Source organism: Crinia signifera, chromosome 7, assembly GCF_055691185.1.
Source record: "Crinia signifera chromosome 7, ASM5569118v1, whole genome shotgun sequence".
NCBI lineage: Eukaryota > Metazoa > Chordata > Amphibia > Anura > Myobatrachidae > Crinia > Crinia signifera.
In genome coordinates this window covers 8482989-8501622 of record NC_139223.1, presented here as the reverse complement: position 1 = coordinate 8501622, position 18634 = coordinate 8482989, and the positions used below count along the sequence as shown (strand labels likewise).

The window sequence follows — 18634 nt, the reverse complement described above, 5'->3', positions numbered from 1 at the left end:
CGGGGGACCCTGTACCTACGCCATATAACTCTCAGTCTGTGGCTTCCTGCTGCCTCTATTCCCCTTTTCACATCATGTCACTGCCCCTGTCACATGCAGCCCTGTCCTCACTGACACATCACTCATCTCCCGATATACTCTGTGCTGCTGGGTACCCTGCTCCTAACACTATATAACTCTCAGTCTGTGGCTTCCTGTTGCCTCCATTCCCCTCCTCACATCATGTCACTGCCCCTGTCACATGCAGCCCTGTCCTCACTGACACATCACTCATCTCCTGATATACTCTGTGCTGCTGGGGACCCTGCTCCTAACACTATATAACTCTCAGTCTGTGGCTTCCTGTTGCCTCCATTCCCCTCCTCACATCATGTCACTGCCCCTGTCACATGCAGCCTTGTCCTCACTGACACATCATTCATCTCCTGATATACTCTGTGCTGCTGGGGACCCTGCTCCTCCCACTATATAACTCTCAGTCTGTGGCTTCCTGCTGCCTCCATTCCCCTCCTCACATCATGTCACTGCCCCTGACACATGCAGTCCTGTCCTCACTGACACATCACTCATCTCCTGATATACTCTGTGCTGCTGGGGACCCTGCTCCTCCCACTATATAACTCTCAGTCTGTGGCTTCCTGCTGCCTCCATTCCCCTCCTCATATCATGTCACTGCCCCTGTCACATGCAGCCCTGTCCTCAATGACACATCACTCATCTCCTGATATACTCTGTGCTGCTGGGGACCCTGCTCCTAACACTATATAACTCTCAGTCTGTGGCTTCCTGTTGCCTCCATTCCCCTCCTCACATCATGTCACTGCCCCTGTCACATGCAGCCCTGTCCTCACTGACACATCACTCATCTCCTGATATACTCTGTGCTGCTGGGGACCCTGCTCCTAACACTATATAACTCTCAGTCTGTGGCTTCCTGTTGCCTCCATTCCCCTCCTCACATCATGTCACTGCCCCTGTCACATGCAGCCCTGTCCTCACTGACACATCACTCATCTCCTGATATACTCTGTGCTGCTGGGGACCCTGCTCCTAACACTATATAACTCTCAGTCTGTGGCTTCCTGTTGCCTCCATTCCCCTCCTCACATCATGTCACTGCCCCTGTCACATGCAGCCTTGTCCTCACTGGGCGGTATTCAATGTCCTGAATCGCTGGTTACAGTGATTCAGATTTAACATTCGCCTGCCAATCGCCGGTTTTTAGCAGTGAATCGCCATGCATGGGGATTCGTGGGGAGTCGCCAAGTCACCCTATTCAACGTGGCTGAGAATCGCCGGCCCTAACGGCGATTCTCAGCCATACCGGCGTTTCCCTACACAGCCTCATTAATGTAGTCAGTTGTTTAAAAAATCGCAGATAAATGCTAGAAACAAGCAAATTACCCTGGACAAACGCTTCCCATACAGCAGACGGCAAACGCTGGGAAATCTGGTCAAAGGGCAAACGAAGGAGTGAGGTGGGGAGGAGAATCATGGGTAAGTGAGGTGCACCATGGGTAAGAACAGTGCTTTGTGGGAGAAAAAAAAAATACCTGAAAAAATTAAATATATATTTGTATAGCACTTCTACGACCATGACATCACACAAGGGCAGCAAATAATAATACATTAGACTTGCATAGTTAAATAGAGCACTTAAAACCAATTATTTGACATGTTCCTATAAAAGTTCACCATAAAAAGATGACGAGGGGCACTCGGAGAGGAACGGCGATATGAAAGAAGAAAAAGGAATCGCCAACTTCACATTGAATACACTTTTGGCGATTCCCCTCAACTACCGTCGATTCCCCATGAAAAATCCTATACACAAAAAACGGCGATTTGTACAGGAAAACATTTGGCGATTGCAGCTTCATTCACCGGTCGTCAACGGCGATTCTAGCTCATTGAATACGGTGATTCGCATTTGGAGCTCCAAAAATCACCGTCAGCCACGAAAAAACCCCGGAATCGCCATAAAACTTGGCGATTCCGGCTCATTGAATACCGCCCACTGACACATCATTCATCTCCTGATATACTCTGTGCTGCTGGGGACCCTGCTCCTCCCACTATATAACTCTCAGTCTGTGGCTTCCTGCTGCCTCCATTCCCCTCCTCACATCATGTCACTGCCCCTGACACATGCAGTCCTGTCCTCACTGACACATCACTCATCTCCTGATATACTCTGTGCTGCTGGGGACCCTGCTCCTCCCACTATATAACTCTCAGTCTGTGGCTTCCTGCTGCCTCCATTCCCCTCCTCACATCATGTCACTGCCCCTGTCACATGCAGCCCTGTCCTCACTGACACATCACTCATCTCCTGATATACTCTGTGCTGCTGGGGATCCTGCTACTCCCACTATATAACTCTCAGTTTGTGTCTTCCTGTTGCCCCAATTCCCCTCCTCACATCATGTCAGTGCCCCTGTCACATGCAGCCCTGTCCTCACTGACACATCACTCATCTCCTGATATACTCTGTGCTGCTCGGGACCCTGCTCCTCCCATTATATAACTCTCAGTCTGTGGCTTCCTGCTGCCTCCATTCCTCTCCTCACATCATGTCACTGCCCCTGTCACATGCAGCCCTGTCCTCACTGACACATCACTCATCTCCTGATATACTCTGTGCTGCTGGGGACCCTGCTCATCCCACTATATAACTCTCAGTCTGTGGCTACCTGCTGCCTCCATTCCCCCCTCACATCATGTCACTGCCCCTGTTACATGCAGTCCTGTCCTCACTGACACATCACTCATCTCCTGATATACTCTGTGCTGCTGGGGACCCTGCTCCTCCCACTATATAACTCTCAGTCTGTGGCTTCCTGCTGCCCCCATTCCCCTCCTCACATCCTGCCACTGTCCCTGTCACATGCAGCCCTGTCCTCACTGACACATCCCTCATCTCCTGATATACTCTGTACTGCTGCTATTTGTACAGAATCGCTCTGTTGGAATCACCTTGCGCAGTCCGTCATCCTTCCTCTTTTGGCCTCTAGGTGGTGTCCCTGCAGGGGAAGGTGTGTCTGGTGACGGGAGCCAGCTCAGGGATTGGCGCCGGCACTGCTCTGCTCTTTGCCCGCCTTGGGGCCAAGTTGGCTCTAAATGGAAGAAATGAGGAGAATCTGAAGGAGACGGCGCAGGGGTGCGAGGAGCTGTGTGATCACAAGGTGACGCCCCTGGTTGGTTCTGTGCTCCGCTATGTGTGGTAGAGACATGAGAGGGACCATTTATGCAGCCGGAGAGGTGTGATGTCATTGGATGACATATTACGCTCCCCCTACTATAACGCCCTCCTCACTTACCACCATGTGCACTTTCTGAACGACAGCTCACTGACATGTGACTGACAATGTATACACTGTAGACATTTCCATCCACACCCAGTATGAACCCCTCCTGCCCGTATGTAATCTCTGCACTTTACATCTGCCCCCTGCAGTGCAGCACGGTGGAACCCCATTGTGTGCTTTACTTCACAACCATTACCTGTACTTTTGGATCTAACTCCATCTGTGGTCACATGGGACTCTTTGCTATTATACCTGCCACAATTCCGGCCTTTCCAGCAGAGAAACGGGCATCGCTATATATGCAATTATTTCATGGGGGCAGTTATTGGTCCTATATAATAACCGCTGCCAGGTAATCATGGAATCGGGGTCTGCATGCGCCCACAGCACCCACTGACCTGTTACTAGTCACTGTACAGAAATATACTTATATGCGGAATTTCTTCCCCCGTAGCCCCTCCTGGTGCCCGGGGACCTGACCGATGAGTCGGTGGTACAGAGAATCGTGGATCAGACTGTGGCCCACTTTGGACAGCTGGACGTGTTAGTGAATAGTGGTGGGATCCTCTCTATGGGAACGGTGGAGAACACATCTCTACAGGACTATGATCATGTAATGAATGTCAATGTCAGGTGAGAGGATACTGCTGTCAGACTGGGATTGTCCACATGGTGGCGACATAGACGGCTCCATCTTTCTCATCAATAATAAGATGAAGCCCAAGAAGGGTTCACTATAATGAGATACATTTGGGGTTCCTGGGCCCTGGTGGGCTGTAAGCACCTAGCAATGGTTATAATTTTTTTTTTATTTATCCATAAGAAACTTTGGTACTTCTGGACTTTCACGCTGCGGGCTCGGTGGCTCACTACGCTCGCCATGCTAATTAAAATCAACTCCATGCCAACATGGATAGTGGAGGTATGAACTATCCATGTTGGCATGGCGTTAACTCCGTTTTTTTAACTTAATTCGTGGCGAGCGTAACCCGGAAGTACGCGCGGCGCCATGCTGGCGCCGTGAAAGTAAAGAAGTACCGAAACTTTTTGACTAGTGGTGCCTTGAACAAATGCTGATACTCTAGGGCTCCCTGGTCAATAAAGTTTGGGAACCACTGGTCTATAGTATAGGCCAGTGGTTCCCAAACTGTGCGCCGGTGCTCATTGGGGTGCCGCAGCGATGTCAAAGGGGAGCCGCCGCCGCAGCCTCATATCTTTCATTTTTTTTCATGTTAGCGGGCCAGGCAGTTTGTAGGAGCCAGCCGGCACCATGGGGTGAGTGTGCACGGAGTGGCTGCCTGTACCGAGTCAGCTGGCGGGCAGGGAAGTATGGAGCTAGCCGGCACCAGGGGGTGAGTGTGCACGGAGTGGCTGCCTGTACGAAGTCAGCTGGTGGGCAGGGAAGTATGGAGCCAGCCGGCACCAGGGGGTGAGTGTGCACGGAGTGGCTGCCTGTACGGAGTCAGCTGGCGGGCAGGGAAGTATGGAGCTAGCCGGCACCAGGGGGTGAGTGTGCACGGAGTGGCTGCCTGTACCGAGTCAGCTGGTGGGCAGGGAAGTATGGAGCCAGCCGGCACCAGGGGGTGAGTGTGCACGGAGTGGCTGCCTGTACGGAGTCAGCTGGTGGGCAGGGAAGTATGGAGCCAGCCGGCACCAGGGGGTGAGTGTGCACGAGTGGCTGCCTGTACGGAGTCAGCTGGTGGGCAGGGAAGTATGGAGCCAGCCGGCACCAGGGGGTGAGTGTGCACGGAGTGGCTGCCTGTACGGAGTCAGCTGGCGGGCAGGGAAGTATGGAGCCAGCCGGCACCAGGGGGTGAGTGTGCACGGAGTGGCTGCCTGTACGGAGTCAGCTGGTGGGCAGGGAAGTATGGAGCCAGCCGGCACAAGGGGGTGAGTGTGCACGGAGTGGCTGCCTGTACCGAGTCAGCTGGTGGGCAGGGAAGTATGGAGCCAGCCGGCACCAGGGGGTGAGTGTGCACGGAGTGGCTGCCTGTACCGAGTCAGCTGGTGGACAGGGAAGTATGGAGCCAGCCGGCACCAGGGGGTGAGTGTGCACGGAGTGGCTGCCTGTACAGAGTCAGCTGGTGGGCAGGGAAGTATGGAGCCAGCCGGCACCAGGGGGTGAGTGTGCACGGAGTGGCTGCCTGTACCGAGTCAGCTGGTGGGCAGGGAAGTATGGAGCCAGCCGGCACCAGGGGGTGAGTGTGCACGGAGTGGCTGCCTGTACCGAGTCAGCTGGTGGGCAGGGAAGTATGGAGCTAGCCGGCACCAGGGGGTGAGTGTGCACGGAGTGGCTGCCTGTACCGAGTCAGCTGGTGGGCAGGGAAGTATGGAGCTAGCCGGCACCAGGGGGTGAGTGTGCACGGAGTGGCTGCCTGTACCGAGTCAGCTGGTGGGCAGGGAAGTATGGAGCCAGCCGGCACCATGGGGTGAGTGTGCACGGAGTGGCTGCCTGTACCGAGTCAGCTGGTGGGCAGGGAAGTATGGAGCCAGCCGGCACCATGGGGTGAGTGTGCACGGAGTGGCTGCCTGTACCGAGTCAGCTGGTGGGCAGGGAAGTATGGAGCCAGCCGGCACCATGGGGTGAGTGTGCACGGAGTGGCTGCCTGTACCGAGTCAGCTGGTGGGCAGGGAAGTATGGAGCCAGCCGGCACCAGGGGGTGAGTGTGCACGAGTGGCTGCCTGTACGGAGTCAGCTGGTGGGCAGGGAAGTATGGAGCCAGCCGGCACCAGGGGGTGAGTGTGCACGGAGTGGCTGCCTGTACGGAGTCAGCTGGCGGGCAGGGAAGTATGGAGCCAGCCGGCACCAGGGGGTGAGTGTGCACGGAGTGGCTGCCTGTACGGAGTCAGCTGGCGGGCAGGGAAGTATGGAGCCAGCCGGCACCAGGGGGTGAGTGTGCACGGAGTGGCTGCCTGTACGGAGTCAGCTGGCGGGCAGGGAAGTATGGAGCCAGCCGGCACCAGGGGGTGAGTGTGCACGGAGTGGCTGCCTGTACCGAGTCAGCTGGTGGGCAGGGAAGTATGGAGCCAGCCAGCACCAGGGGGTGAGTGTGCACGGAGTGGCTGCCTGTACCGAGTCAGCTGGTGGGCAGGGAAGTATGGAGCCAGCCGGCCCAGGGGGTGAGTGTGCACGGAGTGGCTGCCTGTACCGAGTCAGCTGGTGGGCAGGGAAGTATGGAGCTAGCCGGCACCAGGGGGTGAGTGTGCACGGAGTGGCTGCCTGTACCGAGTCAGCTGGTGGGCAGGGAAGTATGGAGCTAGCCGGCACCAGGGGGTGAGTGTGCACGGAGTGGCTGCCTGTACCGAGTCAGCTGGCGGGCAGGGAAGTATGGAGCCAGCCGGGACCAGGGGGTTAGTGTGTACGAGTGGCTGCCTGTACCGAGTCAGCTGGCGGGCAGGGAAGTATGGAGCTAGCCAGCACCAGGGGGTGAGTGTCCACGGAGTGGCTGCCTGTACAGAGTCAGCTGGTGGGCAGGGAAGTATGGAGCCAGCCGGCACCAGGGGGTGAGTGTGCATAGTGGCTGCCTGTACTGAGTCAGCTGGCGGGCAGGGAAGAATGGAGCCAGCCGGCACCAGGGGGTGAGTGTGCACGGAGTGGCTGTCTGTACCGAGTCAGCTGGTGGGCAGGGAAGTATGGAGCCAGCCGGCACCATGGGGTGAGTGTGCACGGAGTGGCTGCCTGTACCGAGTCAGCTGGCGGGCAGGGAAGTATGGAGCCAGCCGGCACCAGGGGGTGAGTGTGCACGGAGTGGCTGCCTGTACGGAGTCAGCTGGTGGGCAGGGAAGTATGGAGCCAGCCGGCACCAGGGGGTGAGTGTGCACGGAGTGGCTGCCTGTACCGAGTCAGCTGGTGGGCAGGGAAGTATGGAGCTAGCCGGCACCAGGGGGTGAGTGTGCACGGAGTGGCTGCCTGTACGGAGTCAGCTGGTGTGCAGGGAAGTATGGAGCTAGCCGGCACCAGGGGGTGAGTGTGCATGGAGTGGCTGCCTGTACGGAGTCAGCTGGCGGGCAGGGAAGTATGGAGCCAGCCGGCACCAGGGGGTGAGTGTGCACGGAGTGGCTGCCTGTACGGAGTCAGCTGGCGGGCAGGGAAATATGGAGCCAGCCGGCACCAGGGGGTGAGTGTGCATGGAGTGGCTGCCTGTACGGAGTCAGCTGGCGGGCAGGGAAGTATGGAGCTAGCAAATGCTGGGGGAGTGAGTGTGCATAGCAGCTGCCTGTGCAGAGTCGGCGGGCAGGGAAGTACGAAAGCGGGGGGGGGGGGGGGGGTGTGGAGTGAGCCGCTTGCTGCCTGCCGCGGTCTAGCATCGCTATGTGTGCAGGTCCCTTAACACGGATATTTCTTCAGTGCGAAAGGATCAACCCGGGTCTTAAATCATAGGTCAGCGACATGGTATTTAGGACCCAGGTTGATATTTTCACACTGAAGAAATACCCATGTTCAACAAATTACCAGATAATTTGCTGCTCATGTGAAAGGGGGTCAGAATGCACCTGGCAAAAAGATGCTGGCTAATTGCCAAGACACAAGTCTGAAAGGGGTATAATACGATGCTATAGGGAACAGGTGACAAGCTGATAAGCAGGTGGGGGGAGGAGAGGCTGGTCTTGGTGCATGGATCACTGGAACCGTTTTAGATTGATTTATTCAACTGCAAAAATAATTATATTTTACAAAGCCCGGGCTTCTTGTTTTCATTTATTTAAATGGATGAAGGTGCATTTGACCAGTATTGCACTGAATAAATGACATAGGGGAGTATTCATGTACAAACAAGAAAAAGAGAAGAATGTCTTCTATGTGGTGCACCTAATAGGCAAAATTATAGACATAAAATTTAACCTTTATTTGATTTATTAATTAAAAGACAAAGCGGCGAAATATTGACAAACAGTGAAACATATAACACAGACAGTGTTTTTAAAAGAGGATAAAGAATCTATCCTCATTCAGTGTGGCCCAATTCCCTTGGAATCCCCTCAGTAAAGTGAACAGGCAAAGAACAATGCGGTATATGTAGTGTTAATGTTTCACTTTATTGCCTGTTGGTAGTTTGAGATGTGTACACTTGGCTTATGTAGCCTACAATCTAGGGCTCTTTTATATTGTGCCCTTAACACAGTGTGGTATATTCCCCACTGAGTAAGCGACTATACAGATCTGCCACTATCTGTGTCGCTACCTCTGCCAGGGGAAGAGAAGGCTAGACTGCTGTAGCCCAAGTTGATGGTTAATCAAGGGTTAATAACACCCGTGAGTGTGGTGAATTAGGTGTATATTCTTACAGTCACAATTTAACTGAGGGCTTTGTGCCTATACAGTAGGTGGCAACTAGTGAGAACTGCCACTTCTCCTCTAGCTCCACGCTGCTGTCAAAGGCAGAATTAGTTGCGGTTGGATAGTAAAAGGCTAGATGGGTTGCGGCATGTGAATATTTAGTGCCGCTTGTCCCCTATCTGCCTAAGAATATCACACGCTAACTAGACTTGTAATAAGGCTGTGCAGAGTCAGACGAGCGGCAGCGAGTCTCATACAACGCCGTCCGTCTCACCGTCTGCTCTAAAGGTAAGCGCACTGTCAGTGACAGCCAAGTCGGGCAGAGCTGGACGGACTGCGGCGTGTTTGATACAGCGCCGTTCGTCCCCTGTCTGCTAAGGAGTTTAGTCCGCTACGGTGTAGACGTCACACACCGTGTGGCTAAGGAGCGTGAGAGCAAGCCCAGTGGAAACTGGCGTTCGCTCTATCCTAACCGCAGCACTGGTACACATACAAAATACAATAATCATGGGGAAGGGAAGAGGGAGTCACACACTGACATTCGGTCAGTGTACACTTCGCAGAGTGAGCTTCATCAGGACCCTGGACTCCCTCTTCCCTTCCCCATGATTATTGTATTTTGTATGTGTACCAGTGCTGCGGTTAGGATAGAGCGAACGCCAGTTTCCACTGGGCTTGCTCTCACGCTCCTTAGCCGCACGGTGTGTGACGTCTACACCGGAGCGGACTAAACTCCTTAGCAGACAGGGGACGAACGGCGCTGTATCAAACACGCCGCAGTCCGTCCAGCTCTGCCCGACTTGGCTGTCACTGACAGTGCGCTTACCTTTAGAGCAGACGGTGAGACGGACGGCGTTGTATGAGACTCGCTGCCGCTCGTCTGACTCTGCACAGCCTTATTACAAGTCTAGTTAGCGTGTGATATTCTTAGGTAGATAGGGGACAAGCGGCACTAAATATTCACATGCCGCAACCCATCTAGCCTTTTACTATCCAACCGCAACTAATTCTGCCTTTGACAGCAGCGTGGAGCTAGAGGAGAAGTGGCAGTTCTCACTAGTTGCCACCTACTGTATAGGCATAAAGCCCTCCGTTAAATTGTGACTGTAAGAATATACGCCAAGTTCACCACACTCACGGGTGTTATTAACCCTTGATTAACCATCAACTTGGGCTACAGCAGTCTAGCCTTCTCTTCCCCTGGCAGAGGTAGCGACACAGATAGTGGCAGATCTGTATAGTCGCTTACTCAGTGGGGAATATACCACACTGTGTTAAGGGCACAATATAAAAGAGCCCTAGATTGTAGGCTACATAAGCCAAGTGTACACATCTCAAACTACCAACAGGCAATAAAGTGAAACATTAACACTACATACTGTATACCGCATTGTTCTTTGCCTGTTCACTTTACTGAGGGGATTCCAAGGGAATTGGGCCACACTGAATGAGGATAGATTCTTTATCCTCTTTTAAAAACACTGTCTGTGTTATATGTTTCACTGTTTGTCAATATTTCGCCGCTTTGTCTTTTAATTAATAAATCAAATAAAGGTTAAATTTTATGTCTATAATTTTGCCTATTAGGTGCACCACATAGAAGACATTCTTCTCTTTTTCTTGTTTGAATTCTCCGCCGTGTCCAGTGGTAGCACACCCTCCCGAAATTATTATTGCAAATCAATAATACCATATTGAGGGTCCTATTAACATTAAAATCCTATTTTCCTGTGCGACTGACTCCTCCCTCCCCCCATTCCCTGGTATTGAGTATTCATGTACACTACGTAAAATAAATGACTACTTATGACTAGGGTGGCCGATCCCGGGATTTGGCCCCCAAAACACCGGGATTTCAATCCTGGGATTTCGGGATTAGACTGTGCATGCACCGTCTAATGCTGGGCAGCGTCTGAGCACACGCTCATACGCTGGCCGGCTTCTCCCATACCCGGCAGCACTGCGCAGTGTGACCTCTCAGCGTGACATCAGAGGTCACGCTGCGTAGGCAGGCAGAGAGCACGCCCGCCCACCTAGCCTGCAACCTTGCAGTACCGCTCCCCGCCCCCCACGTCTCCTGGTAGTATGAAGCAGCACTCCCGCCTGCCCACCTAGCCTGCAACCTCACAGTCCCGCCCCCCCCCATGGCTTTCGGCAGTATGAACTTGAAGCCGCACTCCCGCCTGCCCACCTAGCCAGCTTTCAAGCAGCACCCCTGATCCCGGCAGTATGAAGCTGCCCACGCAAGTAACCCACCCACCCATCAACCCGGCCGCAAAGGTAAGTAAAACAGCCAGGGCTGTTTTTTTTTTTAGGAAAGCCAATCCCGGGATCAAGCATTTTTCAATCCCGAATCCCGGGATTGAAAAAATGCCCGGGATTTAAAAAATGCCCGGGATTGGCTTCCCTACTTATGACTATACATCGCATCGGTTCGATGCAATGTATACATTTGGTAAGTAGCAATTTGTGTCTACTCACCTTTCTGGCATACCAATGTGTGGTATCTGGGGCTCCAGCAGCGCTGTCATTGTTTTGACCCAATTACGTTAAAAAAGTGACAGTTCGGTAATTATTTTGACTTAAGGGTGCCTTAAAAAAGTCATGAAGACCCAAAGGGTGCCTTGGACTGAGAAAGTTTGGGAACCACTGGTATAGGTACATCTAAAAAAATAAGTGGTCAGGAAAAGGTTAAACATATCATACTAAATACACACACATTATAGAACCAGTGCTGCACTTTCTAAGATCACAATCTCCCACTTCATGGTAAGGCTCCTGTCTCTTCCTCCTGACAGCTACTCTCTGGTCCATTGTGATGTTTAAGGGCTCAGAGCCACACACACAGTAAATGTGTGGAGAAGCTGGTACACTGGGCATGTGCAGCAGCCCCGCTCTGTCCCTTACACTGCATGATGTGGTGGCAGCTCCGCTCTGTCCCTTACACTGCATGATGTGGTGGCAGCTCTGCTCTGTCCCTTACACTGCATGATGTGGCGGCAGCTCCGCTCTGTCCCTTACACTGCATGATGTGGTGGCAGCTCCGCTCTGTCCCTTACACTGCATGATGTGGTGGCATCTCCGCTCTGTCCCTTACACTGCATGATGTGGTGGCATCTCCGCTCTGTCCCTTACACTGCATGATGTGGTGGCATCTCTGCTCTGTCCCTTACACTGTATGGTGTGGTGGCAGCTCTGCTCTGTCCCTTACACTGCATGATGTGGTGGCAGCTCCGCTCTGTCCCTTACACTGCATGATGTGGTGGCAGCTCCACTCTGTCCCTTACATTGCATGATGTGGTGGCAGCTCTGCACTGTCCCTTACACTGTATGATGTGGTGGCAGCTCCGCTCTGTCCCTTACACTGTATGGTGTGGCGGCAGCTCTGCACTGTCCCTTACACTGCATGATGTGGTGCTAGCTCCGCTCTGTCCCTTACACTGCATGGTGTGGTGGCAGCTCCGCTCTGTCCCTTACTCTGCATGATGTGGTGGCAGCTCCTCTTTGTCCCTTACACTGCATGGTGTAGTGGCAGCTCCGCTCTCTCCCTTACACTGCATGATGTGGTGGCAGCTCTGCTCTGTCCCTTACACTGCATGATGTGGTGGCAGCTCCGCTCTGTCCCTTACACTGCATGGTGTGGTGGAAGCTCCGCTCTGTCCCTTACACTGCATGGTGAGGCGGCAGCTCCGCCCTGTCCCTTACACTGCATGGTGTGGCGGCAGCTCCGCCCTGTCCCTTACACTGCATGGTGTGGTGGCAGCTCTGCTCTGTCTCTTATACTGCATGGTGTGGTGGCAGCTCCGCTCTGTCCCTTACACTGCATGGTGTGGCGGCAGCTCTGCTCTGTCCCTTACACTGCATGATGTGGTGCTAGCTCCGCTCTGTCCTGTACACTGCATGGTGTGGTGGCAGCTCCGCTCTGTCCCTTACACTGCATGGTGTGGTGGCAGCTCCGCTCTGACCCTTACACTGCATGGTGTGGTGGCAGCTCCGTCTGTCCCTTACACTGTATGGTGTGGTGGTAGCTCTGCTCTGTCCCTTACACTGCATGATGTGGTGGCAGCTCCGCACTGTCCCTTACACTGCATGATGTGGTGCTAGCTCCGCTCTGTCCCTTACACTGCATGGTGTGGTGGCAGCTCCGCTCTGTCCCTTACACTGCATGGTGTGGTGGCAGCTCCGCTCTGTCCCTTACACTGCATGGTGTGGTGGCAGCTCCGCTCTGTCCCTTACACTGCATGGTGTGGTGGCAGCTCCGCTCTGTCCCTTACACTGCATGGTGTGGTGGCAGCTCCGCTCTGTCCCTTACACTGCATGATGTGGTGGCAGCTCCGCTCTGTCCCTTACACTGCATGATGTGGTGGCAGCTCTGCTCTGTCCCTTACACTGCATGGTGTGGTGGCAGCTCCGCTCTGTCCCTTACACTGCATGGTGTGGTGGCAGCTCCGCTCTGTCCCTTACACTGCATGGTGTGGTGGCAGCTCCGCTCTGTCCCTTACACTGCATGGTGTGGTGGCAGCTCCGCTCTGTCCCTTACACTGCATGGTGTGGTGGCAGCTCCGCTCTGTCCCTTACACTGTATGATGTGGTGGCAGCTCCGCTCTGTCCCTTACACTGTATGATGTGGTGGCAGCTCCGCTCTGTCCCTTACACTGCATGATGTGGTGGCAGCTCCGCTCTGTCCCTTACACTGCATGATGTGGTGGCAGCTCCGCTCTGTCCCTTACACTGTATGGTGTGGCGGCAGCTCCGCTCTGTCCCTTACACTGTATGGTGTGGCGGCAGCTCCGCTCTGTCCCTTACACTGCATGGTGTGGTGGCAGCTCCGCTCTGTCCCTTACTCTGCATGGTGTGGTGGCAGCTCCGCTCCGTCCCTTACACTGCATGATATGGCGGCAGCTCCGCTCTGTCTCTTACACTGCATGATGTGGTGGCAGCTCCGCTCTGTCCCTTACACTGCATGGTGTGGTGGCAGCTTCGCTCTGTCCCTTACACTGTATGTTGTGGTGGCAGCTTCGCTCTGTCCCTTACACTGCATGATGTGGTGGCAGCTCCGCTCTGTCCCTTACACTGCATGATGTGGTGGCAGCTCCGCTCTGTCCCTTACACTGCATGATGTGGCGGCAGCTCCGCTCTGTCTCTTACACTGCATGATGTGGCGGCAGCTCCGCTCTGTCCTTACACTGCATGGTGTGGTGGCAGCTCTGCTCTGTCCTTACACTGCATGGTGTGGTGGCAGCTCTGCTCTGTCCTTACACTGCATGGTGTGGTGGCAGCTCCGCTCTGTCCCTTACACTGCATGATTTGGTGCTAGCTCCGCTCTGTCCCTTACACTGCATGATGTGGTGGCAGCTCCGCTCTGTCCCTTACACTGCATGGTGTGGTGGCAGCTCCGCTCTGTCCCTTACACTGCATGGTGTGGTGGCAGCTCCGCTCTGTCCCTTACACTGCATGGTGTGGTGGCAGCTCCGCTCTGTCCCTTACACTGCATGATGTGGTGGCAGCTCCGCTCTGTCCCTTACACTGCATGATGTGGTGGCAGCTCCGCTCTGTCCCTTACACTGCATGATGTGGTGGCAGCTCCGCTCTGTCCCTTACACTGCATGGTGTGGTGGCAGCTCCGCTCTGTCCCTTACACTGTATGGTGTGGCGGCAGCTCCGCTCTGTCCCTTACACTGCATGGTGTGGTGGCAGCTCTGCTCTGTCCCTTACTCTGCATGATGTGGTGGCAGCTCCGCTCTGTCCCTTACACTGTATGATGTGGTGGCAGCTCCGCTCTGTCCCTTACACTGTATGATGTGGTGGCAGCTCCGCTCTGTCCCTTACACTGCATGATGTGGTGGCAGCTCCGCTCTGTCCCTTACACTGCATGGTGTGGTGGCAGCTCCGCTCTGTCCCTTACACTGCATGGTGTGGTGGCAGCTCCGCTCTGTCCCTTACACTGCATGGTGTGGTGGCAGCTCCGCTCTGTCCCTTACACTGCATGGTGTGGTGGCAGCTCCGCTCTGTCCCTTACACTGCATGGTGTGGTGGCAGCTCCGCTCTGTCCCTTACACTGCATGATGTGGTGGCAGCTCCGCTCTGTCCCTTACACTGCATGATGTGGTGGCAGCTCCGCTCTGTCCCTTACACTGCATGATGTGGTGGCAGCTCCGCTCTGTCCCTTACACTGCATGATGTGGTGGCAGCTCCGCTCTGTCCCTTACACTGCATGGTGTGGTGGCAGCTCCGCTCTGTCCCTTACACTGCATGGTGTGGTGGCAGCTCTGCTCTGTCCCTTACACTGCATGGTGTGGTGGCAGCTCCGCTCTGTCCCTTACACTGCATGATGTGGTGGCAGCTCCGCTCTGTCCCTTACACCGCATGATGTGGTGGCAGCTCCGCTCTGTCCCTTACACTGTATGATGTGGTGGCAGCTCTACTGATCATATTATATATTGCTTATATGTGTGTCAGCTGTTGTTTGTCTGGTTTGCATTCAGACACTGTTGGACCAAGGTGGCTTGATTTGGTCCAGATTAAGTTCACGCCCATGAAGACCCCAAATTCCAACCCCGTGGGGTTCCCAGGGGCCCGGATGCTCCTCAAACTGGTTCAGGGAAGTGGCAAAGTTGCATAACATAGAGAGGGTAGAGGGGAGGGGGTTTAAGAAAAAAAATATTGGGTCCAGATTAAGTCCACGGACACTAAGACCCCCAATCCTAACCCCGTGGGGGGTCCTTGGAAGCCAAAATGGGTCTGGCCACTACACAAAGTGGGTCAGGGAAGCAAGGTATGGCAAAGTTGTATACCACAGAGGGTGAGTGCTTGGGTTCCTGTTGGTGGCAGCCATGGAGAATATTGACCAGGAGGAGCCAGTTCTGGGCCTTTCAGTGGCCAGTTTTAGATGAAAAATTCAGAGTGGCAGCAATTGGTTTGGGATGAAAATTGGGAGTGTTGGGAGTACCGGTGAGCTACAACGCCTCCTAAACTAAATCAATATCTGATGCTAAAAGAAAGGCTGCAACAAGAGCAGCCGAGACTCACAAAAAAATACCCCCAAAAATTGCAAAGTTCCAAAAATACCAAAAAAAAAAATCAAAATTCTACAAATACAGAGAAAGGCAAAGGCATTGCCCCCCAAAAACATTGAAAAAAAAAAAAAAGATTGCTGCTCAGAGAAAGTCTGGGGATTATGGGTACAGGCGAAACCCCAGTAACTCAAATGACACCAGGCCGCCTCCTCTGGGGTCTGTGGGAAGAGCTGCCCAGTGTGTACAGTCATTACCGTTAGTGATGTGCGCCTGCCCAACATTACACTGACTCGTCCAGTGCACTCTGCGGGTTCTTAATCTTCATTTTGCCCCCTCTCCCCACCAAACATAATCTAATCCACTGTTACTTTCTTTACTCTATCATTGTAAACGGTCTCTCCTTTACTGGAATATCTGAGGATGACGACGCTGCGGCTGACTGACCTCCTGTATAGTGTCCTCACCATTTCTTGCTTGACTGTATTTCTCACTTCCTTTGTTTTTGTTTGATGTTGCTATAGTTACAGGAAACAAGTGACATGAAGAGAATATTTTTAGTAAAGTGATGACACTGTACGTGGCTGATCTATGTGGGCTGTCCTCTGCACCTCCGCCAGGTACTGCTGCCCCCATGTATAGTGGTGCCCGGACATTGTACGTGGCTGATCCATGTGGGCTGTCCTCTGCACCTCCGCCAGGTACCACTGCCCCCATGTATAGTGGTGCCCGGACATTGTACGTGGCTGATCCATGTGGGCTGTCCTCTGCACCTCCGCCAGGTACCACTGCCCCCATGTATAGTGGTGCCCGGACATTGTACGTGGCTGATCCATGTGGGCTGTCCTCTGCACCTCCGCCAGGTACCACTGCCCCCATGTATAGTGGTGCCCGGACATTGTACGTGGCTGATCCATGTGGGCTGTCCTCTGCACCTCCGCCAGGTACCACTGCCCCCATGTATAGTGGTGCCCGGACATTGTACGTGGCTGATCCATGTGGGCTGTCCTCTGCACCTCCGCCAGGTACCGCTGCTCCCATGTATAGTGGTGCCCGGACATTGTACGTGGCTGATCCATGTGGGCTGTCCTCTGCACCTCCGCCAGGTACCACTGCCCCCATGTATAGTGGTGCCCAGACATTGTACGTGGCTGATCCATGTGGGCTGTACTCTGCACCTCCGCCAGGTACTGCTGCCCCCATGTATAGTGGTGCCCGGACATTGTACGTGGCTGATCTATGTGGGCTGTCCTCTGCACCTCCGCCAGGTACCGCTTCTCCCATGTATAGTGGTGCCCGGACATTGTACGTGGCTCATCTATGTGGGCTGTCCTCTGCACCTCCGCCAGGTACCGCTTCCCCCATGTATAGTGGTGCCCGGACATTGTATGTGACTGATCTATGTGGTCCATTTTGGGGGCGCACATTTATTTCATGCTTTGTGACCACAATTAGCACTGAGGTAGACGCTCGCTACTGCAACAAGTCACTCTCTGGTGTCACTGACCAGCTCCTCGTCACTCTGTTCCCTTCCAGGTCCCTGTTCCACCTTACTCACCTGGCCGTGCCTCATCTCATCCAGACCAGAGGGAGCATTGTGAACGTGTCCAGCGTTAACGGACAGAGATCAGTGAGTAGATTTCATTCTGGAAAGTTCTCAATGATATAAGAGAATAACTTCCTCCCCGCTGACATGCTAGTTCTGGTGGGTAAGAGGTTGTCATTTCCAAGTAATTGTGGGGGAGATATATCAAACATCTGACAGAGTGGAGAATTGCCAGTAGCAACCAAACAGCTTTTAGCTACAGTACCGTTTATCTCTGAGAGGTTCCCAACATTTTATCTCTCCTGTACCCCTTGATTAGACGTTTCATTTATCCGTACCCCTCCTCTCAATGCAAAGTATCCCCAGTATTTACAAGTGGAGTGGAAGGGAGTGGTATATGTGTCCTTTATATAAAGAGCAGTGTGCGGTCAGGAATCGGGTCCCTCTGTGCCTGGCCGCTGGCTGTGTACTGTCTCTGGTAGCGGAGGAGTAGTGTGCAGTCAGGAATCAGGTCCCTCTGTGTCTGGCCGCTGGCTGTGTACTGTCTCTGGTAGCGGAGGAGTAGTGTGCGGTCAGGAATCAGGTCCCTCTGTGTCTAGCCGCTGGCTGTGTACTGTCTCTGGTAGCGGAGGAGTAGTGTGCGGTCAGGAATCGGGCCCCTCTGTGTCTGGCCGCTGGCTGTGTACTGTCTCTGGTAGCGGAGGAGTAGTGTGCGGTCAGGAATCGGGCCCCTCTGTGTCTGGCCGCTGGCTGTGTACTGTCTCCGGTAGTGGAGGAGTAGTGTGAGGTCAGGAATCGGGTCCCTCTGTGTCTGGCCGCTGGCTGTGTACTGTCTCTGGTAGCGGAGGAGTAGTGTGCGGTCAGGAATCGGGTCCCTCTGTGTCTGGCCGCTGGCTGTGTACTGTCTCTGGTAGCGGAGGAGTAGTGTGCGGTCAGGAATCGGGCCCCTCTGTGTCTGGCCGCTGGCTGTGTACTGTCTCTGGTAGCGGAGGAGTAGTGTGCGGTCAGGAATCGGGCCCCTCTGTGTCTGGCCGCTGGCTGTGTACTGTCCGGAGGAGTAGTGTGAGGTTAGGAATCTGGTCCCTCTGTGTCTGGCCGCTGGCTGTGTACTGTCTCTGGTAGGGGAGGAGTAGTGTGCGGTCAGGAATCGGGTCCCTCTGTGTCTGGCCGCTGGCTGTGTACTGTCTCCGGTAGCGGAGGAGTTGTGTGCGGTCAGGAATCAGGTCCCTCTGTGTCTGGCCGCTGGCTGTGTACTGTCTCCGGTAGCAGAGCAGTAGTGTGCTGTCAGGAATCAGGTCCCTCTGTGTCTGGTCGCTGGCTGTGTACTGTCTCCGGTAGTGGAGGAGTAGTGTGCGGTCAGGAATCAGGTCCCTCTGTGTCTGGCCGCTGACTGTGTACTGTCTCTGGTAGCGGAGGAGTAGTGTGCGGTCAGGAATTGGTCCCCTCTGTGTCTGGCCGCTGGCTGTGTACCTGTCTCCGGTAGTGGAGG

The 18634-nt window shown here is 54.1% G+C and overlaps 2 protein-coding genes across 4 annotated transcripts in view; one reads left to right on the top strand and one right to left on the bottom strand.

Moving 5' to 3' along the window:
- LOC146019740 (uncharacterized) overlaps positions 1-18634 on the bottom strand; it is a 781584-nt gene that overhangs the window by 55059 nt on the left and 707891 nt on the right. Inside the window, exon 1 of one of the 3 annotated variants that reach the window (XM_083152256.1) lies at positions 1405-1906. The exons of the other annotated variants lie outside the window; for them this stretch is intronic. The gene's annotated coding sequence lies outside the window, so the exon portion shown is untranslated. Of the gene's footprint in view, positions 1-1404; positions 1907-18634 lie in introns of those variants that run through there. 3 annotated transcript variants of the gene reach the window in all.
- LOC146019745 (3-oxoacyl-[acyl-carrier-protein] reductase FabG-like) overlaps positions 1-18634 on the top strand; it is a 68985-nt gene that overhangs the window by 1304 nt on the left and 49047 nt on the right. The window contains exons 2-4 of the mRNA XM_083152272.1: positions 3015-3185; positions 3763-3941; positions 17136-17229. Of these exons, the coding sequence (XP_083008398.1) occupies positions 3015-3185; positions 3763-3941; positions 17136-17229 (444 nt within the window). The remainder of the gene's footprint in view (positions 1-3014; positions 3186-3762; positions 3942-17135; positions 17230-18634) is intronic.